This window comes from Dipodomys spectabilis, unplaced genomic scaffold (assembly GCF_019054845.1).
Source record: "Dipodomys spectabilis isolate Male_0828 unplaced genomic scaffold, ASM1905484v1 ptg000204l, whole genome shotgun sequence".
Classification (NCBI taxonomy): Eukaryota; Metazoa; Chordata; class Mammalia; order Rodentia; family Heteromyidae; genus Dipodomys; species Dipodomys spectabilis.
In genome coordinates, this window is record NW_024870881.1 from 638272 (window position 1) to 666219 (window position 27948).

The window sequence follows — 27948 nt, forward strand, 5'->3', positions numbered from 1 at the left end:
ACCTATGCCTGACTATCAATATGGCCACGTCCCCATGGTGTAAACTTTCTAGGTGAGCACTCTACCATTTGAACCACATCCCCACCACTTGAGCCACATCCCCAGCCCTCAGTGAAAACCTTCAGTCTGAACTGCAAGAGAGAGATAAGGAAAAAAAGAAGAGGTGGGTTGGGCTGACCACATGCACACCAGGAAAACCTTTCATTGGATTGCTGGAGTCACAGGTCAGAGGCCAATGGTCTGGGTCCAGCCCCACTATACCACTATGTTCTCAAATGAATTCCAAGAGCCTGAGAAATCTAACTTCAAGCCCACTGTTCCAGGTCATTATAAACATATTCTTGTCAGATAGGAAGGTAGAAGTTATCTTATTTCAGTTTCTGGCTTGGATTATAATATTTTGGATTGTAAGTATGAGAACTTTAATTGGTTCTAGAGTGATTAGATTGCCCCAAGACTAAGGAGATTCATGCAACTTTTGAACTTAAGTTCTAAAATTGGAGCAGTCCCTGCCAGATTTATTCCATTTGTCCAGGCCCAAAAGCTTTCTCCAGAATATGAGATCTTCACAACTAACCCTTTCGTGTCTTCATGAATCTCACACATGCCAGGAGTGGTCTGGGATCAACATTTATTATATTTAACTTATTCATATATTTTTGGTAGTATTATGATTTGGACTCAGTGTGACACTTTTGCTAGGCAGGTACTCTACCACTTGAGCCATTCCCCAGCCCCTTCTGCTTTCCTTATTTTTGTTCAAATAAGGTCTTGTTTTTGTCTGGACTGGCCCATAATCCTTCTATTTATTCTTCTTACATAGCTAGGATGACAATCATATACCACCACACCCAGATTTTTATTAGTTGAGAGACATCTCATCAACTTTGTGCCTGGGTTTGCCTTGAGACATGATCCTCCTGATCTCAGCCTCTTGAATAGCTAGGATTATAGGTCTGGGCCACCATACTTGGCTCATCATTTATTTTTTTATGTTTTTTTTAAGTCACAAATACCTTTTAATTTTCACAAATGATAATTATTATTATCTTAATCTACATTGCTTATGAACTCTATGACCTTTAACAATAAAACTATGTTTTGTATAAATCAGGTGACATGTACATTTATTTCCTTTTGCTTGGTATCAGCTGTTCCCTCTCTCTCTCTCATTCCCTCCCTCCCATCACCACCCTTGAGTTGCTTAGTTCACTTTCATCAATGTCCAGTGCAGTTGGTGGGCCCCTGTGCTGTATTTTTCACCCGCTTTCTGCTGATTCTGTCCTCTGCTCCCACCTCCCTCAGATGTGTACGTGTATATACCATATAGGAGGTAAAGAATACACAGTCATCTAAAAATGATAGGACAAATTAAGAAGAGGTCTTCGTTTCCTTAAATTTGGAGTTCTTTTCAGTATGCCTATTATTTTATATACAAATGAAGAAGTGCTTGGGTATTGTAATTTGGTGCTTTTCTCCTGAGACTATTCTCTTTTGGTCTCACTGTGTATGGGTAACTTGAGTCATCACTTACTTTTACACACACAAGTCCATGAAAACATTTTAAAAAGACCCATTCTAAGTCATATTTATCAAAGCCACATATTAAAATGATCTCAGTGACTATGAATGATGCATAGGTTACTTCACAGAAAGGGAACACCCAAACACCTACCCACATAAAGTCTCTAGGAAGATCCTAGAACATCAAATCAATTCAATATAACAAATGTTGGAAATAGAAAAAAAAAGAACATCAAATGTGAGGTGGGAATCACAAACAGGTTAACCTAGAATCTAGAAAAAAAAGTTTGTTTTGCAGACTTAACAATTCATATCATGCATACTTTTTCCTTCCAAGCTCCCAAGCGAAACAATTAGGCCACATTTAAATTTTCTGAAAAGTGCTATTTCTTTTCTAATTTCATTTTCCCAGATGCATGCGAAATGCTGCCACTTTGCTTTCATTGTCAGAAATAAGCAAATTCAGTGTAATATTCTGAAACTTGCAGGAAGACAGTGAAGGAGGAAGAATGGTAGCCTTCCCCTCCCTTCCTAGCATACTGCACTGTACGTGATGGGACTGTGCTCTCCACAAGAAGGAAATGTTTCTGTGGACACAGGTTGAGGAAGCTCAGCACAGGAATGCACAGATCTCACATTCATGAAAAACAAGGAGGTGTAATGCATTTTAAATGCAGACACAGAAAGAAAATACTCTTTCCTTTCTGACTCCTGATAATAGCTACATTTGGAAAATATTCCTGCCATCTTTATCTAATTCCAAACAAATTCCTTTAACTTAATCTAAATATTTTATTATATACTACTATGTACTTGAAATTAAGTAGCCCTATTGGAGATAGTACTAAAAGCTCACTGTGAATGAAATAAATCCAACCAAGAGAATAAATGAAAGATGAATGTGTCACATCTGGCTTGAGTCGTACTCTGGTAGTAGAGACTTAAAAGGCATTATTCTATTTCCTTGAATATGATAGAAAATATATGATTTAGGCAGCAAGAGTCCATCAAGTCCTAAAGCATCATGCTGGAAAACTCTGGAATAAAATATGAAAATTCAATCCACTGCTAGTTTCCATAAGCAGCAGGTTATTTCATCCCTCAATCAGATGTCAAAGACACAACATTTTATGATGAAGGTGAGGATCAAGTTCTCCTTGATGCATGGATAGATTCTTATTTCTGAAGGGCCCAGTTTGTCCTAAGGTGCTGTGTGCAATTTTGCTTTGTTCTTGACCTCATGAATGTTGTCAGGAATGGCAAGTGACTGGCCACAGATCCGGAGTGAAGCCTGAGCATCCCATGTGAAAAGAGCATCACATCACAGATGCACTCCTCATGGAGACCCGGGATTACTTGGCAATGCCTGAGCCTCTGAGAGTGCTGAGACTTTACTCTTTCTTTTTTCTCCAGTATCAAAGCAAAGACCCTAACCAGCCTCTTCATTCCACACTAACGTAAAGAAAGGATCGTTCCATTTAGCTCCAAAACTCAGTTGCCACTATATCTTGGGACTGTAAATCCTCATGAGTAAACCGTTATGACTTACTAATGGTAAGATTCTCTAGTTAAAGGAAATGCTCATTCTAAGGATTTTTTAATGGAGAGAAGAAAGGTAGCCTGACAGTAGGAGTCATTTTCTTTTGCTTTTTGTCACCAAGATAAAAATAACGGTCGAGGCCAGGAAGATACTTCTGTCTCCTTCTTCATGTAGTCTCTCTCTAATGCCCTTAAAAGAAAGAAAGAAAGACTTTTCCTTCTATTCTATTTGCAGATTCTGTTTAGTGTGATCTTGGAAAAAAAAATATTTCAAAGAGTTCCACATGATAAAAAATAGCAAAGGATCTGGTCTCTTCAAATAAATTGTCTTTGCTTTTGGTCAACAGGGCTTTCTAATTCACAATGGCAGTCTGACTTTGATAGTCAGATCCTCCTTTCTTCTTTCCTTTCTGAACAGCAAGTAGGACTCTGAGTGGGACAATGTGTGTGTGGGGGACGGGGGGGGGGGGTTCCAACTTCTGGGTTTCATTCCTGCCTCAGACACTAATTTGCTATTCAGCATTGGGAGTCTCTCTCTTTTTCTATAACAAAGGCATCTTCCATAGGACAGGAGGATAATAACATTGGCCTTGGCAACTCCCTGGGAGCTTTGGGAGGCATAATTAATTAATACTAGTCCTCCCGAGAAGGACCGATTTAAGTATAAATCTTAATTATCATGATCACTACATGCCGATGGCCAAATCAGACTCTTCTCAGTTATTTAAGGCAAAAAAAAAAAAAAACAGTAGAATTTTCTTTTCTCTCATTCCCAAGACCAAAGGGGAAAAAAACAAAAGAAAAGAAAGAATCTTGACAAATGGCCTAAGGAATAGACACCAGGGGCGGATGATGTTCTATCTTCTCAATGTATAACTTTAAGAGAAATTCTCCTCCTATGTTCTTTGGCCTAAAGATGCCAAATCTAAATCTGTGAGTTTGGGAGTAATTCTAAGCACGGCAGAGAGAATTCTAGTTCACCCAGACGTCATCAATCTTTGGATAAAATGACACAGGAGAAGCTGTGGGAAAAACTCTTCCAATATTTATAGTTTGTTCCTGACGCACATTTCGAATTGGAGACAACTGCTCTTGAATTAGGAAGCATAAGTCACTAACTCCCACTGCTATGTGAATGAGCATTCTGGAGCTGTGACATTCTTCCTGAATGAGTGGGCCAGGGAAACACCCTTTATAGACTGCCTAAGGAATGGTAGCTTCAAAACAAGAGTATTTTATCATTTGGCTCTCTGGTAGGTTTGTTCCAAACCTTAAGAATGACATCAGTTGGGGAATGACTTTGAAAGACAATCTACTCGGAATCAACATGTTCACACTTAGAAATATCTGACCTTCAGAATTCTTGGAACTTAGCTGAAGAGAAGATGCTAAGAAAGACTCCAGTTCCTCCGTCAGGGCAAACTGTAAGTGATCTTTCTGGCATTAATTTCTGCTTCAAAGTTAAAAAAAAAAAAAAAGCAAACCTGCATCTCATCTAATCTCCACGCCGTCTCCATGAATATCTGCCTGTTCATGAAGAGACTTCATGAAGTTCTATAGGGAGGATTGAATTCCAAGGACAGCCGCAAGGAGAATCAATTTCATCTTAGGCAAGTCTTTATTTCTGGCCTGTAAGCTAAATAGGATACATCAGGATCTTTGGAGAATCCTTAGATAACCCCATGCTTTATATATATATGTGCCTGGAATCACTGTCTTTACTTTTATTCTCTCTTCTAAACCTCCATAAGCCATGTATTGAGTTCATCTTACTCTTTCAAAGGCAATAGAAGGCATATCTAAACACCATGATTTGTGTGTTTTTTATCATTGCTATGATTTAATTTCCTCAGGAAGTAAGTAAAGTCATCTCAATGGGTACTGGGTCAGTTCTTCTAAACGCTCCTCCAGATTCTGTAGAATAGAACAAGCCATACTCACTATTCAAAGTGTGGTCTATGGACTAGCAGCATTGGCAAGATCGCACCTATGGAAATGTCAAGAAAATTGTTCAGAACCATTTAGTTGGTAGAAGATGGCTCAAATTTGATAATTTGTCAATGAGGCATTGAGCAAAAGCTAGCTACATAAATACTGAGAACAGGGCATATCTTCCCAAAGCCAGAAGAAGAGAGAGGAAGAGAGAGACAGAGAGAGAGGGAAGGAAGGAAGGAAGGAAGGAAGGAAGGAAGGAAGGAAGGGAAGGAAGGAAGGAACGAAAGAAGGGAGGGAGGGAAGGAGAGAGGGAGGGAGGGAGGGAGGGAGGGAAAAGGGACGAAAGAAGGATAGAAAGGAGATGTTTTTCCTTTGTTCACTATGATACAGCTCTAGCCCTTTTTCCAAAGGGAGAAGAAATGGCGGGCGGGGGGGGGGGGGGACGGGGGGGGGGTGGAATCTCAAGCACCAAAAAGAGCTTGAATTTATGTACCCTTTCTAGGAACTGAATTTCAACTTTGGTTTCTCCTTAAAGACCAAGAATGTTCACATAGAAAAACAAGGTCTTGATGAGTCCAAGTTTCTGGATAAAGAGAGCAATGTCAGTGTGATAACAAAAGCATTTCTGGGTAAAGAGTTTCCCTAATGGCAGCAAGGGAGTGAGGAATGTCTTCCTGTAATGTATTGGGCACTTGAAACTTTTGAGTAGGTGCAGAAATCTTACATTTAAGAGAGAGAAAGCCACCCACTGAGGTGGTAGAAAATGGCTCAGATATGAGACAGAATCAAACCAAAAAAAACACACAAAACAAACAAACAAAAAAACCCTTTTCCCCATGACAAAGCTTCTTTTTTTTGCAAAGCACAGGCTTAGCTATGTAACAGATTCCAAGCTCATACATCTGATAGTCTGAAGACAGCCATTTGGACGGACAACAAATGACAGAAATTTACCTCACAGTAAAATCTTGGAGGTCTCCAGACCTCCAAGAGAAATCACTAAATCACTACCCTGATGAATGTTCAGTGATGTCTCTAAAAAGAAAACATTGGGGTGGGGGGGAGAGGCAGGGTGCATGATTTCATTGCCTTTCCCCACATCTTCCACTGGGTCCTATCTCATACCAAAACTGGGACATCCCTGGGAATTCAAAGCTGATCCTTGAAGATGAGAAAAGCAACCACGAAGAGGAACATGGAGCAGGAATGGAGGGCCAAGCATTTCTCTATCTTTTGTCATTCTCTTGGTGGTTGGAGTATTCTTCCTCGTTAGGAGGATGTGTGGTGCTTTCTTCTTCCCATCCCATACCTCCCCTTGCCACTATGTTAAGAAGTAGGATCTACATTGTCTTGAGCTTTGTAACCTGCTACATAGGGTATCCCCGTCTATAACGTCTCTCAGACCTCTGGAGAGAGCTGACATGTTGTTCAGAATCCCTAGATTCTAGTGGAATGGGGCGTTAACACAGAGTCTTTAGCCATCAATGTGGACATGAAGCACTTAGAGGTAAAATTCACAAAGGAACTGACTAAGAACTGGATCTATGCCTGTCATTTGAAACACCTAATTCACCTTGAGACTTCAACTAGTCTCAGGAGGAAAGACTAAGAAGAATTCAAAATAAAAAATAAAAATAAAAAGCTTCTTTGGAGAAGTGTTACCACACTACTTTTCCCTCTAGGGGGCTTCCACAGAACTACTTTGAAATCTTTCACTGTGTTTCTGGGAGGTGGAAGGCTCCGAGGAGTTGGCCTGAGGGAAGTTCCAAGACAACCTGCAGCCATGTTTGTTTGCAACTGCTTTAACTTCAAGCCCTGCACCCAGAGATTTCAGGTCAAGGGTTTCCAGTACTAGGGTTTCCAGTACTATGTGGAGATAGCAGAGAAGAAAGCCTTAGTGGGGAGTTTTAGGTCCTAAGGCTACATGGAACAATGACATTGGGACCCCAATAACACAAAGCTCCTTTCCTGCTGGCATCAGTGGCTCACACCTGTATTCCTAGTTACTCAGGAGGCTGAGTTCTGAGGATCACAGTTCAAAGCCAGCTAGGACAGGACAGTCAGTGACTCTCTTTTCTCCAATAAACCACAGTGGTGTTGTGGCTGAAGTGGTAGAATGCTAGCCTTGAGCTGAAGAGATCCAGGGATAGCACTTAGGCCTAGAGTTCAAGCCCCATGGCCAATAAAAATAAAAAAACAAAACAAAACAAAAAAACCTAAAGCTCTTTCCTGGAGGAAGGAATTAACTTCCACCAGCTGAAGCAAGATGTCTGTTCACATAGAGGAAACTGAAGAAAGAATGAGAATCTCCAAGACCCCATAAAGGTTCCCATGGAAGAAAGCCCAGGTTTACAGTATTAAACATTCCCAGTTCTCAAGAGCACAAAGCCATGAGCAAGCAAAGTTCCACTTGCTAGTCTTACCTTCTTTAACCTGGGCAGGAGAAGGGCTGAAAACGCTAGCAAGCTCCAGCCCTCAGCATCCTGCCAGCTTGAACTTGGGGAGGAGAGAAGAGGAACTTGATCCTGAGATCTAATCCAGAAAACTGGTTTCTAGCTCAGATGGGCTATGTGATTTCTTTTTTCTTTTTTTTCTTTTCATTTTTTGTGCAGGCTTGAACTCAGGGTCTAGTCACTGTCTCTGAGTTTCTTTTTGTTCAAGGCTAACTCTCTACCACTGAACCACAGCTCTACTTCTGGATTTTTTTTTTGAGCAGTTTATTAGAGATAAGTGTTTCATGGACTTTCCTGCCCAGGCTGGCTTTGAACTGCGATCCTCAGATCTCAGCCTCCTGAGTGCCTAGGATTATAGGAGTGAGTCCAAGTGCCTGGCAGAGGTTATATGATTTCTAAATGGAGATTCTGTCTAAAGCCTAGGATCACCAAAGAATTATGAGCAGAAAAACCCTGTATGGCTCAGAGCAATGACACTCACCTCTGGTTACTTATGGGATCTCATAAAAAGAAGAATAAAACACAACATCCAGTCTGAGAGCCACTAAATCAGAATTGCTAAAGGTGGGTCTCAAAAATGTGTATTTAAAAATGAAATAAAGTAAATTAATAGTGCAAAATCCCCCATCAATGGTAATTTGCAATAAGGTATGGGAAACTATTTGACTACTGTGCTGAGAACCAAGGAAGACTAGTCCCAGTGAACTGACTTTACTGGTACAAAGGAAGATAAAAATAAAGTAAAGCTGATGTGATAGTCCCTGGTTGTGCTTTTCAGTGTGCTACAAAGAAGAACATGATGGTGGTTTCATTTGGAAGCTGAAAGTTGTCTTTTGTCCTTAAAATACTGTACCCCAGACTAGCCAGAACTGATTTTAGCACTTAAATATTAAATACAAAATGCTCAGTGCAGTGTCTAGGGTCTGAGGACATCCTTTCTCTCTTTCTCAATGACCCTGTGGAAGGCACTAGTGATATCTAATGATCAGGTAACATCTCTGTTTCCATAGTAACATATCTGTGAGGTCCTAGCACCCTCAAAAGACATTCCACATGGATTTTAATTTGCTAGGTCTCTCTCCTTAATGCCTGCCTCATGCCCTCACATCTTATGAATGGCACCCCTGGGTCTGGATTGTTGCTGGCTGCAGGTCTAACTGCCCGACCTTTCCTCCAAGTGAAGAACTGCTGCCATTCATTCATGCAGTTTCTCTACCACCCAGTGTCAAAGACAACCAAGACTAGCAGAACATCCAATCAGCCCATCTTGTTCCTTGTTCACCAATTTCTGTTGTAGGGACTTTTGTTGATTTGCTTTTATTCATGATTTGATTCTTTTTCAACAATCTTCATTCTCTGCCTTCAAAATGATATTTCTAAGCAATGTAACTATCCTCTGGCATCTCAGTGGTAAATTGCATGAAGGGCATGCCCTCCAAGAGATGCCAGGATTTTGACCCATTATTCTTCTGGCTCTATGTAAAAGAGCTTCATGGTTATTCCAGGTTGCCTGCTTCCTTGTGAAACAGGAAATTGCAATAAAAAAGAAATTAAAAATAAAAGGCACCTCATCAAAACCACTGTGGTTAAAAATAAAGCATTTTGTCTCGTTCATTTTGTTTCCGGTCTCACTAGGTACCTTGAACCTTGAACCCATGATCCTTCTGCTTCAGCCTTCCAAGTGCTGATGTTACAGAAATGGGCCACCATTTCCCCAAGTAGACACTTCTTACCAAAAAGATTTGTGTGCACTAAACTTCTGATGTTAACAGTAACATGGAAAGAACATAAAGCCAAACTCAACCTGCTAACCTTAAACTTGGAAAGAACTTCAGGGAAATGTTTTTCTTTCTCTTTTTTTGTTTATTTTTTTTTTGCTTCTTTTAAAGAGAGGTAAGAAAAAAGAAAGCACTTCTAAATAAGGCCATTATCTGAATGTTGTGATATGAATCTCATAAATCTCATTCATCTCATAAATACCCACAAAGATTCCACCCCACAAGTCAACTGAGGTCAATCTCTCATTGGTCACACTGTTTACTGGTCTAGTGAGCCAGCTATTTCCATTGTCACCCTGGGCCAAGCCGCCATCATTTCTACTTTTATTTGTTACTCTTTGATCACTGATCCTTGAATAAATACTTAAAGAGAAAACAAATAGGTCTTTTTTCCAAAGCAGATATTGATATTTTAAAGACCTAATAAAATGAATAAATGAATAAGAAGAGGAAAAAGGAGAGAGAGCATGCTTATAAAAATTTAGCTGGTGCACTGTATGGTATCTGCACTCAGCAATACCTCCTGCTGATGTGTTCAAAGGACAGTGCAATAGAAATTCAATATCTGGCATCATTGGTTTTCTTGGCTTTGTCCATGGTAAACCTGGTATTTCTATTGATACAATATAAAAAAAATTAGCTGGATTGTTTCCTCCCCTTTTTGGGGGAGTGGTTGAGTGGGAAGAAGATCCTGGGGCTTGAAACACAGGGCCTGGACACTAAGCTTTTATGCTCTAAGCTAGCACTCTATACCACTTGAGTCACAACACCACTTCCAACTTTTTAGTGCTTAACTGGAGATAACTGTTTCATGGACTTTCTTGTCCCTGCCAGGGATAGCTTCAAACTGAGATCCTCAGATATTACCTTTCTGAGTAGCTACTTTCTTTCACCTTAAAAAAGAAAAGAATACTTGAGAGACTTCAAGATTTATTCCTGAAAACAATCTTTTGCCAATATTAAGCAGGTTAAAACTAACAGAAATGATCTATATAAATGAGGCCATATGAATAAGAGAAGCTCAGTTCTGCCAAATATGAACACCATATAGCAATGTTCAAAAGAATACACATCAAAATCTCATTAAAAAAGAATAGAAGCAACTGCTTTTATATCACACAGATATCAAAGAATCTTCCTCTGACAGCTTTTAAACTCAAGCTTCACCCTGTATCAAGTTTCATTTCCAACAGTTTCAAAATGCTGTTGATAGTGAAATGTAAATAAAGTTGAAGTTGGTTGAATTGTAATATTCCAGTATAGTTTCTTATTATGATAAATGTACCACCTTATCATAGGATATTGGCAATGGATACAGCTGGGTGGGGGTTGGGAACTGTGCCCTCTTTGCAATTTGTCTGTAGCTCTAAAACTACTTACAAATAAAAATAATAGGCACAAACAAACAAAAAGCGGTTTCCCAATTAAAGTTTCCAGATTTAGTTCTGAGAGAAGTTGATCACAGGCAGTAAAAATAACAGTAATTTAGAGCTTTATTAAAGCAAGCCCAGCCAAATAGCTATATTGAAGAGAAGCGAATATATGAAGAGAACAATCTAATGGGAATAGCTACAATGTCCAAGGGCGTCTGAGTGTTGCATGCAAACCTGGTTTGTTTTATGTGCTCTCAAAGTGCTGTTTATAAATCTTCCTTACATAATTCAAATCACACTTTGAACATGCCAAAGAAGCATATTTGAAAAATGTTCAGTAAAATGCCAGGGCAATAAGAAGTTCTATGTAATGAAAATGGGTGGGTTCATCTTTATTGCTTGGCAGAGTGGTTTTGTGTGGATCACCTTTGTCCATGTCTCTGCCCCATTAGCCACTGGGCATAACTTCCAAGCAGTCCCCAGTTTTATACCTCCATGTCTCCAGTTCGCCTTCCCTCTGCTCTCTGCCAGTCTCCTTTGAGTGACTGACTAACTCTTATCTATGATAAGAAGCAGTTCTAGCTATGTACAGTTCTAACATCCAAACACAGCTTCCATTCCACCATGGAGCAAGCACTTGGGCAACAAAACTGAGCGCATGGGAATACTAAAGGACAATATGAGAACTAGGAAGAGGGATGACAATTGTCCCCTGGTATGGGACCTCACTTACACTGAAACTCGCTTGTCACAGCACTGCCATCTTTCCCCCAACCAATTACCACTGCTAGAAAAACAACTCCAGATTTGATTTTTTTTTTTAAGTAGCTCTACTCAGTCAATCCAGATAAGCAAAAGAAGAAATGCACTGTATTGGATCTATGAAGGAGGAGGCAGGATTCTGTATTCCAAATGGATCAGAGGGTAGAACATAAATCTTAAACTATATTGTGAGTCAACCCAACACAGTCCATCAGCTTGTAATTTTTTTCGTGAGTCTTGCCACCAAGGGTATGCAATCTCATTGAACGCTGAGATGATAATGATAGCAACAAAATAACCCTTTTATTTAGGAACTACCATACTAGTTAGAAATCCTGTGTACGTCAGATGCCTATTCAAAACTATTCATTCCCCTTCATCTGCTTGAGTAGCATATGTCTCTGCCCCTTGACTTGGCTTTGGCTAATGGCATGAAGACTTTTGCATTTCCAGCTTTCCTCTTTCATCTTACCCTTAGTCTGGGAAGCACTCTCTTGCGTTATTATTGTATTTTTACCCTGTACCCCAGAATAAGTACATACAGGATAAAACCAATCTAGTTGATGTGCAGATCCAGACGCAAAGAATAAATAATGGTAGTTTTAGCCACTGGGGCTGGGGACAGTTCATTGTCCACATGATTTTGTCATCAGTCGAATGATATATATACTACCTTCTCTCCACATGCGCAAATCTTCTGGTACTCACCATCCTCAATTCCAGGCCAGCCCATGAAGTGAGCAGAAATCTGTCTCTCATCCTTGCCATACTCATTCTTGGCTATGAGTGTGTAGTCTCCATTGTTCATGTGCGTGGGATTGTCCAGCTGGAGACAGCCATGGTACTCCGTATGATTGGTCACATGAATTTTAGTACAGATGTATTTGGACTCATTCAATATTGCCCCATTATAGAACCACTGAAGCGCTGGTTTGGGGTTGCCTTTCACAGTGAATGGAATGCACCAGTGGTGGTCTGAGGTTGGAGATTCGAGAAATGTGATAGTTGGTGCAACTAAATTGAAAAAGAGAGGGTTAATAGCATCAGAAAGCTCAGCATTCTCCCCATCTCCAGATTTTCTCCAGAAAATCAACTATTGTTTTGTTTAAGAGAATCTCTGACCAGTAATTCTGGAATCCATCATTGCTTTGTATCATCACCAGCTTGATTTAACTCCCTACAGAGAGCTTCAGGGAGACTTCTTGTCCTGCTCTACTTAAGACCCACATATCATAGCCATTCTTCAAAGCCAATCTGTGTGTATGAGAACCAGCTTCAAACAGATCCAAAAGATTTCTGATTGTGGAAAGGCTTCTCATATATATGACTTGATATTACATAGATCCATTACCAAATTAATAAGGATTATGTTCATAGCACCTCTCTAAATAACCACCCCCCAAACAACAAAATCACTTTGGAATTTTCATCAAATCCCCAATCTTTTTATAACTTTACTAAGATATATCAAACTGATCAAAGCAATGAATTATGGTTATCCATCTTGATTGGTTAATCGAAAATATGAAAAAAATTGATTTTTTACTGCTTGTCAATTGCAAATACTTTTTTTAAAGCATCGAATTTTAGAGTAGTACATTTTTGCTACATTCTATATGTCAGTGTTTTGATACTTGAAATGTCCAAGGCTGAGAAAACAGACTAGATGTCAGTTTAAAGTGTCTAGCATTTTATGCTTTGAGGAAAGAGGATCTATTGACTGGTGCCTTAAAACAGAATATTTACTCTGAGTGAAAGCATTTAAAACTGTTCATCATTGTTCATTTGAATGGGTTCTGACTTTGATAATTCTAATATAAAGGACCAGAAAGAACTTCCATACCTAATATCATTGTTTTGCAGATAAAAAAAAGTTCAATGAGGTTAAGGGAGTTTATCAAAGTCACTGAGGGGCAAATGTGGGACCAGAATCCAGGTTTCCTATGTCTAATCTCAACCTTCATAGATTGCTTGTTAACTGAATGTTAATTGGAAAAATTTTTAGGTATTGAAGCCTGCTAATATGCAAAATTCTCTATTCTTTTATTTTTCTTTTTTGGCACTAGCAATTTGATTCAGGGCCTTCCACATGTTAGGCAAGTGCTCTACTATTTGAGCCATGCCCCCAGTTTTATTCTATTATATCCTTTCTTTCCTTCCCTCCCTCCCTCCTTCCTTCCTTCCTTCCTTCCTTCTTGTCTCTTCTTTTCCTTTCTTCCTTCCTTCTTGTCTCTTCCTTTCTTTTCGTTTCCTTCCTTCCTTCCTTTCTTTCCTTCTTTCCTTCCTTCCTTCCTTCCATCCTTTCTTGCCATGCTGGTAATGGCTTGAACTCAAGCCTCTCACTCTTGTTTGGCTTTTTCACTCAAGATTGGCACTCTGCCACTTGAGCCACACCTCCACTTTTAGCTTTTTGTTAATTAGATATGAGATTCTCACACACATTTATACCTGGCCTGGCTTTGAACAGCAATCCTCAGATCTCAGCCTCTGGATTAGCTAGGATTATAGTCCTAAAACACTATTGCCCAGATTTATTCTATTATTTATCCAAAATTGTACAGATCAGGTCAACTTCTCAGACCACAATAATCACACAAATAAGTCCCTTAAACTGAGAAAGAACTCAAGTCCATGTGTCTTCAACAGACAGCAGGTTATCTGACCTTACCCTCTCTGTGCTCATGTAAATCCTCCCAGAATACTAACCAAGAAGCACAGCTGGAAAAGGGCTCAATTCGCCTTCATATTCTATAGAAAGATTTCCAGTTATCAGTGAAATTCCTCACAACTGAGCATGTGCAGTCACAGAATGTGTATTATTACAAGCTTTCTCACTTTTATGCAATATTGCAATGTCTCCATTTGCAAAGTTTGATTACTTGCTTAAACAAATATTCCTCACAGCCCTTTTTAAAATAGGTTTGGGAAATCAAAATAGTGGTTCATATCAGATTCTGTCTATAAAACTTCCAATTTAGATACCCTTGGGTGGGAGTTCTATATTCATTACATAAAATAAGATGTATACATGTGCAGACTCACATCTTTGTAGGTCTGTGTTATGAACCAACCACAACAAAGGCCATGAGATAGTCAGGGCCCACACCTGCCTTCTACCACCACCCTATATCCATGCCCAGAGCCACTTACTCTTCCCACATGCTCAAGTGAACTTTCAATGAGGTGTTCATGTAAGGACATAAAGCTGAAAGCTGGTTACATATAGTTAGTTGGAGATATATTGAGGATAACATTTTGGTGAGAAATTACGAAGGCAGTTCCCACTGAACATAATAGTGCGATGAAGAGGGACTAAGAATTATGGCTGGTGATTTCAATCAATAGTTCCAACTACAGGTGTGTTATGAGCATGACCAGTATGTGGAGACAAGATACAGTCACGTGTCTACATATGTACATTTTTTACCCATACATTCACATGTGAACACTTATGTTTTTCTCATCCAAATCTTAATCCAGAGCAAAATCTCATTCATTTGTATTATGCAGGTCCAAATTTGCAATGATGTGACATGTCTATGTGATTTTTGAACTGAATGCCACCATCTAGAATTTTAAGATGTATATATTTATAATACCATAAAGAACAGTGGTATGTTCAAGAAGCTTCAATGTGTACAGAAATGGGGAATAATAGGAGTTCAGGTTTTCTCAGGTGGTCATAACTTTCAGTAATTTAACTTTCCTACAAAACTTAATATAAGGCTAGTGTAGTTTTACTATGTTGATGCTACGATCTAGTATTTGTGAACAGCCAGAAAATACTTCAGATAACACTACTTTAAAGCTTTATAATGCTTTCAAGGAGAAAAAAGTTTTAGGAACTGACTTATCAGAATTTAAGCTAAAATGTTAACAACAGAATAATTAGCTCAAATATGTTCACCTGAAAAATACAAGGGAAGATACAAGGCAACAAGCTCAATAAGAATAAAAGCTCAAAAGAAAGACAAGGTATGAGCTAGAGATAGGAAGCAGAACTAGAAAGAGGCTGGCCACCTTTCTTAGTGAAGTAAACACCTCAATATACTCCCTACTGACCCACATGACAACATCCACAGTCATCTGCTATTAGAAACAAATGCTGGGCTGATTACGTACAGTGCACAGTGAGGTTCACAGAATCTTGATCTTCTCCTACAAGATTTTCTGCCACACAAGAGATTTGCTTTCCACTATCATCCGATGAAATGTTAGTTATCCTTAAGGAACCCTGGGAGTGGCTTGTTTCATTCTATAAATGACAAAAATAACCTTAATTAGAATTGATACCAAAGTGACCAGATTTGGGGGCTCTTCTCTGGCTTAAAAACAAGTATGTGTAACAAATACAAATGTACATATATTTTTTGCATTTATTTATTTATTTATTTTGCCAGTCCTGGGACTTGAACTCAGGGCCTGGGCACTATGCTGAGCTTCTTTTACTCAAGGCTAGCACTCTACCACTAGAGCCACAGCACCATTTCTGGCTTTTTCTGTTTTTGTGGTAATGAGGAATCAAAACCAGGGCTTCATACATGCAAGGCAAGCACTTACCACTAAGCCACATTCCCAGCCCTCTATACATGTATTTTGTGTGTGTGTGTGTGTGTGTACATATATAAAACTTTGAGCTCAAGTAAAGGCAAGTTACCTGAGCTAATTGCTAATGAGTGATGTTGTGTTAATCTCTTGAATTGCTACCTTCTTTCCTCCAAGGAAAAAGATCATAAGGATCCTCACTCTCCTAGGTCAGAATGATATAAAGTGCTTATTAGGGATATATAAAAACTCTCCAGTCTACTTTGTAGATATAACTTAAATGCCAACCTGCATTAGCATTTGGTAATTAAGAATAAGTGGAGAGTAAATGCATATGAAAACTTTGTTGTTAATTTCTATCTCTAGGCCTATAAAATATTACATGGTCACCAGTAGGTTTAATGTGGCTACAGGTTCTGAAACACTCTCATTATCTGTATACTAAGATAAAGCTAACCCCACATGCTTGGAAAACAAGCCTTACCATATGTTTGGAAATCAAATTTCCAACATCCCAGTACAGATTGGGAAATGGATCGCCTGCCACACTACAAGACAATGTGATAGACGTTCCTTCCTCCACAGTCAGATTAGGCGCAGCCAAATTTGCAGATGGCAAACCTACAGGACAAGGAAAGCAAACAGAAACATGCGAAAAAAATTCAATGCAGTATTGAAATAATAGCATTAAATTGAGAGCTCTTTATGCTTGAAAACAAATCATTTACTTTCCAAGATTGAACAAGTATCAAGCTGATAAGTTTAATGACTAGAATATGGACAAAATGTCTACAATAATGAGATTTGGAAATTTTTTATTATATTTCTTTAAAATATTGCAGTGAAATTTTTTTGCTAAAAATCACCTCTGCTTTCTATTCCTTAATTGCTAATTCTATTTTTTTTACACATAAACAAGCACTTTGCCCCATAGATGAACATCTTAGCTCATTTATTTCTCCCTGTATCCTATCCTCTACTTTTTAAATAATCAAAAACACAAAATGATAAGATTCATCTAGATTTTTGCATATATATGTTTTGGTATTAAGTGACTTGTATAAACCTATGCTACCATCAGACTGAGGATTTTGAAACATACTTTTGAACAACATACAGTTTCAAAGAGGTTTTCAAACATGAACCTCAAATGATCACATGAATGAGGTTGTCCCCATGCGATGTAAATCATCCTATTTGCAATATGATAAAAATTATATGAATCTTCATTACAAAAATTCCTATTTTATTTATTTTTTGTTGGTCATGGGACTTGAACTCTGGGCCTCTTCAGCTCAAGGTGAGTGCTCTACCACTTGAGCCACAGCACCACTTCCAGTTTTCTGGTAGATAATTTGAGATAAGAGTCTCACAGACTTTCCTACCTGGGCTGGCTTTGAACCATGATCCTCAGATCTCAGCCTTCTGAGGAGCTAGGATTACAGATGTGAGCCACCAGTGCCCAGCAAAAATTCTTTTTTTAGACACTAGAAAAACGTATTTTCTGATCAAGGAAATTTTGAACCATTATAAACATGTTTTGGCATTTCAGCAGAGCAAGGTTTTGATGGTCCTACATTTCCAAAGCTAAACATGTTTATTGTAATTGATGTGCTATCATTTCAAAGTACCACTCATACTGTGTGTGCGTGCTGCTTTAAACCACATAGGAATCCTAATACTTTTTTACACAAAGGCAGTTTGCAGAAGAAGAAATTATATGATAGTCAAACATTTTTTTTTGTATTAGAAACATAGCTCATGGAGACAGCTGGGTCCCATAGAACTGTGATACATCATTAACCCAGAAGCAACGGAGAGGTCAGAAAAGGCAATTGATCTTCAACAGCCATTAAACTGCAATTAACCCACCCACCCCACCCACCTGGCAGTCGACCATCTTCACTTTGCTGCATATAACCCTTTCTTTACAAAACAGCCTTTATTGGTAAAGCCATTGTTCTTCATTATTAAAATCAGACTAGAACAAGATTTATACAGTGTATATCTCATAGTGTTCCTATTATTGAGCGAGGACAGACCAACAACCCATTTTCAGAAGCTAATGATTCCTCCTTGCAATTCTTCCTTCCTATAAGCATCCAATGAAGAGCAATGTTTCACAGGATTTCAAAAAGGCCTTAATACCCTGAGTAAAGTGAAGTTTATAATAATGATCAAGAGACAGCACAATATATATAAATCAATCTTAGGACCTAAACCTGTGAGGTTTGGGTTGAGTCAACTTTTCTTCTCTTAATGTTTTCTTTCTTTACAGCTTTTGTGACAATTTGGCTAATTTATTAAGGAGCATGTCACAACAAAATATCCTAGAAGTCAATGGTGTGACACAAGCAGATTCTGTAAAGTATATGTTTTGTTTCCTAATCAACTACATAGCCACTTATTTCTATCAAACTTGTTAAGAAAAACAAACAATTTGTGTAAAAAAATAGTAATTCCATCTCACCTAGATAGCATTGCTTCTTTGGGTATTGATTGCTACGTTACTAAATATAATGCTTACATTGCTCCTTCTGGGTTTTTCTGTTTTAATATTATCTGCTGACCTTCCATTATAGAAGAGAACTAGGCTACTTTCACACAGAATACCAGCCTTCCCTACATGCCCACTCCAGACTCAACATAGATCAGTCTTAGCAACTCTCCACCTGCTGGAAAGTTAATTGTCTATGAAGATTTAAAGTTTATTGTGAGTATATAAGCATTACTGACAGATGAGGCACCTGTAATGTAATAGTTATCACGTCATCATGCTTAAGGCTGAATCAATTATAGAATGCAACACTTATCTCCAGAAGAAGGTGAGAAATGTCAACCCAGCTACAATGCAATGATTTCTAGCCATCCAGAACTCTTACTTGGATATTAGATATTTTCATTTTTAAATCTTTTTTCTCCTTTATATTTGTCTTTGTGACTATTTGCTCTAATTTTCTTTTTCTTTTCTTTTTTTTTTTTGGTGCTGGACCTGGGGCTTGAACTCAGGGGATGGGCATTGTCCCTGGGCTTCTTTCTTTGCTCAAGATTAGCGCTCTACCACTTGAGCCACAGCACCACTTCTGGCTTTTTCTGAGTAGTCTATTGGAGATAAAAGTCTCACGGACTTTCCTGCCTGGGCTGACTTAGAATCACAATCCTCAGATCTCAACCTCCTGAGTAACTAGAATTACAGGTGTGAGCCATGGGAGGCTGGCCCTTTTTACAGTTTTTACCAGGGTACTTTCTACAGAGATACCTTTCAGCTCTTCTTTTGAGGTTCTTCACCCCTCTGCCATTCTTTGTTTCCAAGGCTCTTTCTATTTCCTTTTTCTTTATCTTAGCACCTTGTTTTTGTTTCATTGATATAATATTTCTTCTCATCTCTAATATATTTTTTGATCATTTTTAAAATTAATTTTCTTCTGTTTACATTACCCTTGTTTCTTGCAGTTGTGAGGCATATTGTTTCTTCTTCTCTTTGGTTGTTTTTCATTTGCCCTTCAGATTATAGGCTTTCTTCAAATATTTGCCTATCTTTAGCTGTTCAGTTATCTTTTAGAATATACTGTACATTTATTTAGCTGTCATCTTGACTGTAGGATAATACCACTAACCTCTTTACTGGGTAAAATGTACCATTATCAATATCATTATTTTGAGGAAGAAACTGGTCAAATGAGCCCAATGAAAAATATTCTTCTAATTTCCTATTAGATGAGGGAGGAGACTGGAAATATCAAAATTAATCTAGAAATGTAACATGCTTTTGTGTTTCCACAGCCTTAAATCTACCTGGTATTCCTCAGAATCTTTGTTTTATTTCTCATTAGAGGAAAACCTACCAATTTTATGATGATGAGGAAAGAGAGGTGCAGTCACCATAGCCCTATGGGACAAAGATAGATGGATAAATGTATTAACAGACTCTCAGCTAATATGCTATCAGCCAACACCATGTGTTACCTATACTCTTACTTCCTGTAGCTGACAGAAATTCTACAAGTATCCGTTAGCTTTCCCATGACCAAATTAGTAACCAGCATTTCTAGCCTTTTTTTTTTTCTTGTCAGTCATGGGGCTTGAACTCTGGGCTTGGGCACTGTCCCTGAACTCTTCAGCCCAAGCCAAGAGCTCTACCACTTGAGCCACAGCACCACTTCTGGTTTTCTAGTGGTTTATTGGAGTTAAGAGTCTCACGGACTTTCATGCTTGGGCTGGCTTTGAACCATGATCCTCAGATCTCAGCCTCCTGAGTAGCTAGGGATATAGGCGTGAGCCACCCGCGCCCGGCTGCATTTCTAGTCTTTAAGCTGGTTATTATTCATCCCCCCAGCCCTAAAACTTTTGGGGCATCTTTGATACCCTCTTAGTTGCTTTGTGTTTTTTTAGATTGATCTACTGACTCTGGAGAGACAATACAGGCCAGATCTGGAATAGTGCTTGTCCTAATGGTATGAGCACTCCTCTAGCCAAACACCAGTTATGGATCTTAAGGACATTTGGCACCTCAGATACAAAGCTATGGGATTCATCTCCTTCCCTTCATATATCTGTCTATTACTTCAGATATTTTGAGCAAAGAAAGAGATTTCACTAGAAAATTCTATGTCATAATCTTAATTTTCCCTGTAGACTCTAATGGTTTTTTGCAAGTTTAAATTTATATGACTAACATCTCTTATAATTTTTATTTGCCAAAGTAGCAGTACTAACAGTTATTTAGCATTCATTGAAACAAACATTCTCATCTAGTCCTTTGCTGTTTTACTGAATCCTTTCAATCAATTTTGAAAGTTGCCCATTTTAAGTTAATTAAGTCTATGAATTTTGGAAAAGTCAAATACATCTTTTAAAAGTTACCCAAGTGAATGTAGAAAATGGGATTTGAACCCAAAGCTTGGAGTCATTACATACTACTTCCTTGAGCTGCATATATTCATTTTAGCCCAGGCCACAAATACTACAGCATCCCAGTGATCTAAGAATTTAGTTCACTTAAAAAATAATATGTGTCTATTTTGTGAAAGAAGAATGAGTCTCCTTTATTTATAGAGAAATTATTTCACCCTGTCATAGCAGTTTCCAAAGGAATCTGTAAAATTGGCCAAGTCTAGATCTTTTAAATGTAAAGTCTTCCACAAATGAGTAAGCATCTGACTCACATTAATTCTACAGCGTTAATATGCTGGCCAAAGATTCAATAATGGAAAAAAACAATCTGTACTTGAAATATCACTTGAGGTTTAATTAGCACAATAAAAAATGAATTGGAAAGCATGAATAGCCAAGGCGGGGTAAACCACTTGCCAGGCACTACTTCCTGGCTTAATAAGATTTGAAATCAGCACAAGTACAGAGCAAAGCCTGGCAATGCTTCCAAGAGCTGCTAGCTCTAGCGCAATGGGATCCTGTTTCTATGTATCAAAGCAGTTTTCTTTTTTCCACAGTGGGAACTTCACTGGAGATGAGTGATGGTCGAAGTTACCAGGCAGAAAGTTACTGTCTAGGTCAATGTCTCTAGACCTGTATTTATTCGGGAAGGACATACTGACCTGTAGACCTCAGTAGAGAGCAGACAGTACTAACAATGTAACTGAAATAGTTGACGCTTATTAGCAAAGGCTGCCCAAATGTTAATGTGCATCTAATTCACCAGAGGATCTTGTTCAAAAACAAAACAAAAGACATATATATTCTTTCCCAGGAGGTCTGGGGTGGGGACATTTCTAACAAACTTCCTGTTTTATAGACCCCAGTTAGAATGGCAATGGTTGTTAGACAATTAATCGGTAGGCTTTTGTTCCTACAACTATTATTCTTAAAGCAGAAGTCTCAATAATTATCTACTTCACCAAACTTTTCCTAAAATATGTTTTGAGAAAACATTTTAGATGCTCTGAGAGGATGAAGAGTGGGACAAAATTCTTTACAAAAAGGAAGGCAGGCACTAATTGCTCGTGTCTATAACTTTAACTACTCAGGAGGCTGAAATAAGAGAAGAGCAGTTCAGAGCCAGCCTGAACAGAACAGCCCATGAGACCTTATCTCCAATTAATCAGTAAAAAAGCAGAAACAGAGTTGTAGCTCAAGTGGAGTAAGTAAGAAAGCCAAGCTAGAGCTCAAGGCCCTCAGTTCAATCCCCTCTCCTATCCCCCACAAAATTTTTAGCAGGGGAAAAATTTTTTTAAAACTCATGAAGTTCATATTTTAGAACAGTAATAACACTAATTGCTAATATTTGTTAAAAATTTAATCCCTACAATCTCCATCTTAAATATTCTTCCATAAATTATTGTATTGCTCATCCCCAATATCCTAGAAAATATGTTTCATATCTTCCAGGTGACAAGTTAAAGCTCAGCAGTGGCCACAACTAAAAAGCTGAGCAGCTGATACTAGTCTGATCCATGCCTGTCTATCTGTCCATCTGTCTGTCTGCCTGTCTGTGGCCTTAGTCCTTGGTTGTCTCCTTTGCCTTATTGCTTAGAAGTCTCCAGGCTTCTTCTCCATGCATGAGTTCATGCTTCTGGGAAGCTGACTACAGAGTTTCAGACTTTCCATCACTAATTCAAAGGCCTTGCCTTTCTAAGAGTTGAGAAAAACAAAGCTCAAGTCATTTTGGTTTATTAACTAGGAGAGTCAAGTATAGGTTTTCTTTTGAAGTATATACCAGGAAGTCTGCAGTGTGTTCCTTTCAACTTGCTTCTGTGATTTTGGCTCTGGTCCTTCCATGTTGGGGTCATTCTGTGCATATAAAAATCATTCAAGATGGGCATTGGTTGGTATCTCACTCTCTTGCCTGTAACTCCTAGTGAATCAGAAGGCTGAGATCTATGAAATGAGCTTCCAAGTCAACCCAAGCAGGAAAGTGTGAGACGTTTATCTCCAATTAACCACAAAAAGACGGAAATAGTGATAAGGCTTAAGTAGTAGAGCTCCAGCTTGAGGGAAAAACCTAAGGAACAGTTCCCAGGGTTTGAGTTCAAGCCCCTGTACTAGCACACACATACATACAAGGTAAAATAAAAACAAAACAAAACAAAAAAACCAGAAAATTATGTTTTAGTCTGCTCTTTGCATTTTTCCTCCCCTTTCTATTTGTGTATGCACAAAGTGCTTAGAAAATATGAACATTTAACCTCACTGTTAATTCTTTCTCAACGGAATATTAAGCCTACAACCTCTACCCTTCGATCTTTGCAGCCTATCTTCCAGGGTCTTTGTCTCCTAAACAGACATACTCCTCAGTCAGGGATGAAGCCAGAAGAAGCCTGACCTATTTAGAAGTGCCTTACACCTAGTTGCAAAAATGACAAAAAATTAGCAAAACAACAACAACAACAACAGAACATTTTCCAAGCTGACACTGGAAATTGTGCTTCTGCGTTTCTGTGATCCCTGTCACGGAAGTGAGAGCTACTATATAACTTCTAAACACAACAATTTAAACAGCAGCTAGGCAGGTGTTTTTTTTTTTTTTCCACAAAGCTTTCTTTGGCATTCTAAAAGAAAAAAAATGAAAGCAATGATCTACTGTGTGGTTTGCTTTTCTTTAGAGGATAAAATCTGATCTCTGATAATATTATATCAACATAGTACACTAAAGTAGACTTTTATGGTTTCCAAGGATAGATAGGTAGATAGACAGACAGACAGACAAATGCTACACCAACCCAGTTTCCACATAGACCTTTGGAATGGATTCCCTGTGAATCTGTGACTGCTGAAAAGATGTCCTACCCATTCTTGTTTTTAAGAATGTAAAAATAAAACCAAGTAAATTGAGGGGATGGATGGGGATGAGAGAAGAAAATGATGCGTGGGATGATATTGCCTAAGGTGCATTGTACTCACAATCTGACTGGTGGACCTTCAACCCTTTTGTACAACTAAAGACAATTAATAAATTTAAAAGGAAAAGGAAAAGAATATGTATCAATTTCTATGTTACAAACAGTGGCTGAAGCCAATAGTGAGTGTTCAAAATAAATAAGCAAAATCAATTTAAGTCAAGGAAGTTGTCTCCTACCATGTGAATTGTCATCTCTGTTCACCATGGGGCTACCATTCTCCAGGGTAACTAGCTGTTAGTGAAATGGGTTGAAGGACTGTTTTGATACGACTGGCGGGAACACCACCTTTCTTAAGTATATTTGCCATCTACTTAGAAAAGAGCATTTCATTCACTATTAACATTTCATGAAGGAACTCTCTTCAGGTTAAGATTTAAGTCATAATTACAGGATTGAGAGTTTGAAGCTTAAAGTTCTCTACTACTCCTGACTAATCCCATTCAGCCAGTGACAATGATTTAAATGTTTATCTTGCAAAACAATGAAGTGTATAGGAATTGAGCAGAAAAAAATCATTTTAATATTGTGATAAATAATTGCACTTAAAAACACTACAAGAAGTAGCAGGGGCATTTTTACAGGAAATGATGAGTCAGCTAGCTCAGCAAAATTGCTTTTTCACATTGGTACTCACATGACCCCAGTTCAGTCTTTTAAACCATCATTCACAATCTCCCTTTATTCCAGGTCATATGTAAATTGTATAAATAGGTTTTGTTCCCTTGGAATTACTGAAGTTTTTCGAGGTTAAAATGACCTTGTGGGAAAGCAGATCACAACTTTTTCACTGCCTGAATAAATTTGCAGTGGCTCACAGCAGGTGAGGACTGCTCAAAAAGCACAATGAGGTATATGGGCTGTAGATACCAAAGTACCATTAAAACTCTCAGCCCCACCTACCATGCTCAATTAATCTCTAAGGAGTGAAGAAAAATGGAGACATGAGATTTTCTTAAAGTACAATGAGAATTACATAGTGTACAGTGGCTCATGCCTGTAATCACAGGTATTAGAAAGGTGGAGATCAGGAGGATTGAGCAAAAAGTGTAACTCCATCTCAACAAATAAGCTGGGTATGGTAGTACATTTGCCTATAATCCCAGCTATATTATAAATAAGAGGATCATAGTCCAAGGTTGGCCCAAGGTTAAAAAAAAAAAGAACAAAACTGTATCCAAAAACAACTTAAAAAAAAAAAAAAAAAGAAAACCAAAACCAGCAATGAGGACAGAGATGTCAAAGGAGACTGAAAATATAAAAATGCTAAAATATGGGATAAGTTGACCAGAATGATATATTTTATTTATTTTTAATTAGTTGAGACATTCAGACTTTTATATGAAAACTCTAGTTTTCATATAATATAATATAATATATGACTCATGCATTTATTAATTGACAAATTCAGCAAACATTGACCAGACACCTATTATATTTAAGGGGTACATTAAACATCTTGACAGAATGCATATTTGCAATGTAGGTTTATTTCCTACAGAATACCTAACATGATGAAACACTAAAGAAGAAGCACAAAGAAATCTCAGTAGCTTTCTTGCATTAACAACTCAGTACAATGACCAATATCATTGGCAACTTATTCCTTTAGAATGATAACATACACAAGACTATATTCTCAACTGATTCTGAGTTAACTAAAAAGCTTCATCCAAAGAAGTGTGAAAAGAAGATGAAGTCTATCAATCTGTGACTTAAACACAACGAATATTTTTTAAAGCATCTCTAAAGAAAAAGACAGCACCATGAATACATTTTTTAAGCAAAACATTTAAAGATTTGAATGTTATTATTATCTGGTTTCTTCAACATGGATTTTCAGAGAAATATCTAAAATCTACCATTCTAGTGCAATTTTCTGCTCAACTGTCTAATCTTTTTTAAAAGAATCAAAGTAAGAAACTCATCATGTGAGTTTCTCTGAGCTCAAATCATCAACCTTATCTCAAGCCTCTCAAAAAGATACAAAATACTTTCCAAAAACTCAGAACCATTTTGTAAAATGGGAAGGTATATTATTGACCAATAAGAAACATTGAGGGAGAGAAAGTAAGAGAAAGTAAGGGAACAAAGTTAAGGAGATTTAAATAGTAGTGGACATAAAAGTAAAAATAGAAACTTTAAGGCTGAGAAAAACTAAAAAGAAATAAAATGGGCCAGAGCTCTACCTGAATCAAGTAACAGGGTGATAAGTTAAGAAAATACTGGGAGAAGTAAACTTAATTCTGGAGACATATCTCTGCCCTCATCCCTCACATATAGCATCCAACAACAGCAGTAGCTACTTGCAAGGGGAAGAAACCTACACAGGAACTTCACAGTTACACTGGGTGTGAGTGATAACAACCTACCATCAATGAAGATCAATGCAGGAAAGAGTATGTTAGAGATGATGAGGTTAAAGGCTGGCAATGTGGCTTACTATGCCTGCTAGCAAGTTTGAGGGTCTTCTATAGTTTTAGAGTACCCCAGTTTTATGAAAGAGAGAGGGAGAGAGAGAGAGAGAGAGAGATTGTCAAAATTAAAGCACGATGGTTGAGAAGAAAAAAATTAAGAAGTAAAAGAATTGCAAAGTAGTAAGCAAACCAAGTCTTTCACAGGACAAGCACAGAAAGACAAGGATAACTGGAAATCCTTGAGAGGCGATGGAGACAGTATAAATATCCACCTAATGAAAATTCTTGAATAAAAAATTTAATGAAGCTGGGTGCTGGTAGCTCACACTTGTAATCTTAGCTTCTTAGGAGGCTGAGATCTAAGGACTATAGTTCAAAGCCAGACTAGATAGTAAAGCATAGAAGATTCTTATCTTCAATAAGCTACTAGAATAGCCTTAAGTAGAGCTATAACCAAGTGGTATAGAGTGCTACCATTGAGCAACGGAAGTTCAGAGACAGTGCCCAGGCCTTCAGTTCAAGTCCCAGAACCAGAACACACACACACACACACACACACACACACACACACACACACACACACACACACAACTTAATGAAAAAATATGCAAAGCAAATCAATCAGAAAAATTTTCTAAAACTAGAACTAAGGACATTTGCTTTATAGTGAAAGGGCACTCCTCAATACCAAACAAAATTTAAAAATAGTAATACCTGACATCTGGTTATATTGTGGTAAAGTTTAAAAATAATATGAACAAGAAAAATCTTCAAAGCTTATAGAGGGAAAAGAAAAGCATAAGTTAGTTACTTGGAAAAACAACAACAACAAAAACAAAATGCTGAAACAAGGGCACAGGATGACCCACTGCAACAATGAAACTCACAAGACACCATATTGGAAAGGAGGGAAGGAGGGAGGGAGGAAGTGAGGGAGAACAGGATCAATGAATAAAGAAAGGAAAATAAGCAAAAGACATGAACAGGCACTTCACTAATGCATACACACAACTCACCAAACATGTGAGATCTTCAATAGTAATCAAAAATACAAAATGAAAACAATGGCAGCATTTTTTACAGAGATATAGCTAAAAAATTGCTAATAGCAAGGGTAGCTATAAATAGATACAATAAAATTTAACTAAAAATGTATGCTTTCTGTCCATCTAAAAAAAAATCCTTGCCTTTGTATGTATGTACAAAGAGTGTGAATAAGGATTCCTACAGAAACGTTGTCCTACTAATAAAAAATGGGAAACAACTAAAATGTACACCAACATGGAACATTTAATAAGATATGCCAGAATGAATGGTTTAAAGGAATATGACAGATCTAGTGCAATAATAGTGGCTTATGCCTGAAGTCCTAGCTACTCAAGAAGATAAGATGATGAGAATCAAGGTCCAAGGCTAGCCCAGATGGAAGAGTCAGAGAGAGTGTAACTCCAAAAAGCTGATCTGGAGTCATGGCTCAAGTAACAGAGTGCCAGCCAAGAATGTACAAGGCCCTGAGTTCAAATCTTAGTAAAAGCAAGCAAGCAAGCAAGCAAGCAAGAAAGGAACAAGACTGCTCTCTGACTACTGGCCTGAAATGGTCATAAACAAGAAAAAAATACCAAACTTTATATATAAAACAGGAAATTAGTTTTACAATAAAGTGTATCAACTTTATAGTACAATTACAAATAAGTAAAAATGTTTTGAAAGAAAATAAAAATAGAAAGAAAATAAATATTTGCACAACAAAAACTAGCAGGAAATATGTT

General features: G+C 37.9%; 1 protein-coding gene and 1 non-coding gene across 5 annotated transcripts in view; one reads left to right on the top strand and one right to left on the bottom strand.

Annotated features, from left to right (window-relative positions):
- Ntrk2 (neurotrophic receptor tyrosine kinase 2) overlaps window positions 1–27948 on the bottom strand; it is a 371115-nt gene that overhangs the window by 298116 nt on the left and 45051 nt on the right. For 3 of the 4 annotated variants that reach the window (XM_042696232.1, XM_042696230.1, XM_042696233.1), the window contains exons 6-8: window positions 16394–16530; window positions 15487–15619; window positions 12073–12378 (exon numbers count right to left, since the gene is read on the bottom strand). In XM_042696232.1, coding sequence (XP_042552166.1) covers window positions 12073–12378; window positions 15487–15619; window positions 16394–16530 — 576 coding nt within the window. Of the gene's footprint in view, window positions 1–10782; window positions 10786–12072; window positions 12379–15486; window positions 15620–16393; window positions 16531–27948 lie in introns of all 4 variants that reach the window. The other variant, XM_042696231.1, reaches the window with a different exon arrangement.
- Window positions 9719–9856, top strand: LOC122122127. The gene has a single exon (XR_006150117.1). It is a non-coding gene; the product is annotated as a small nucleolar RNA SNORA8 (small nucleolar RNA).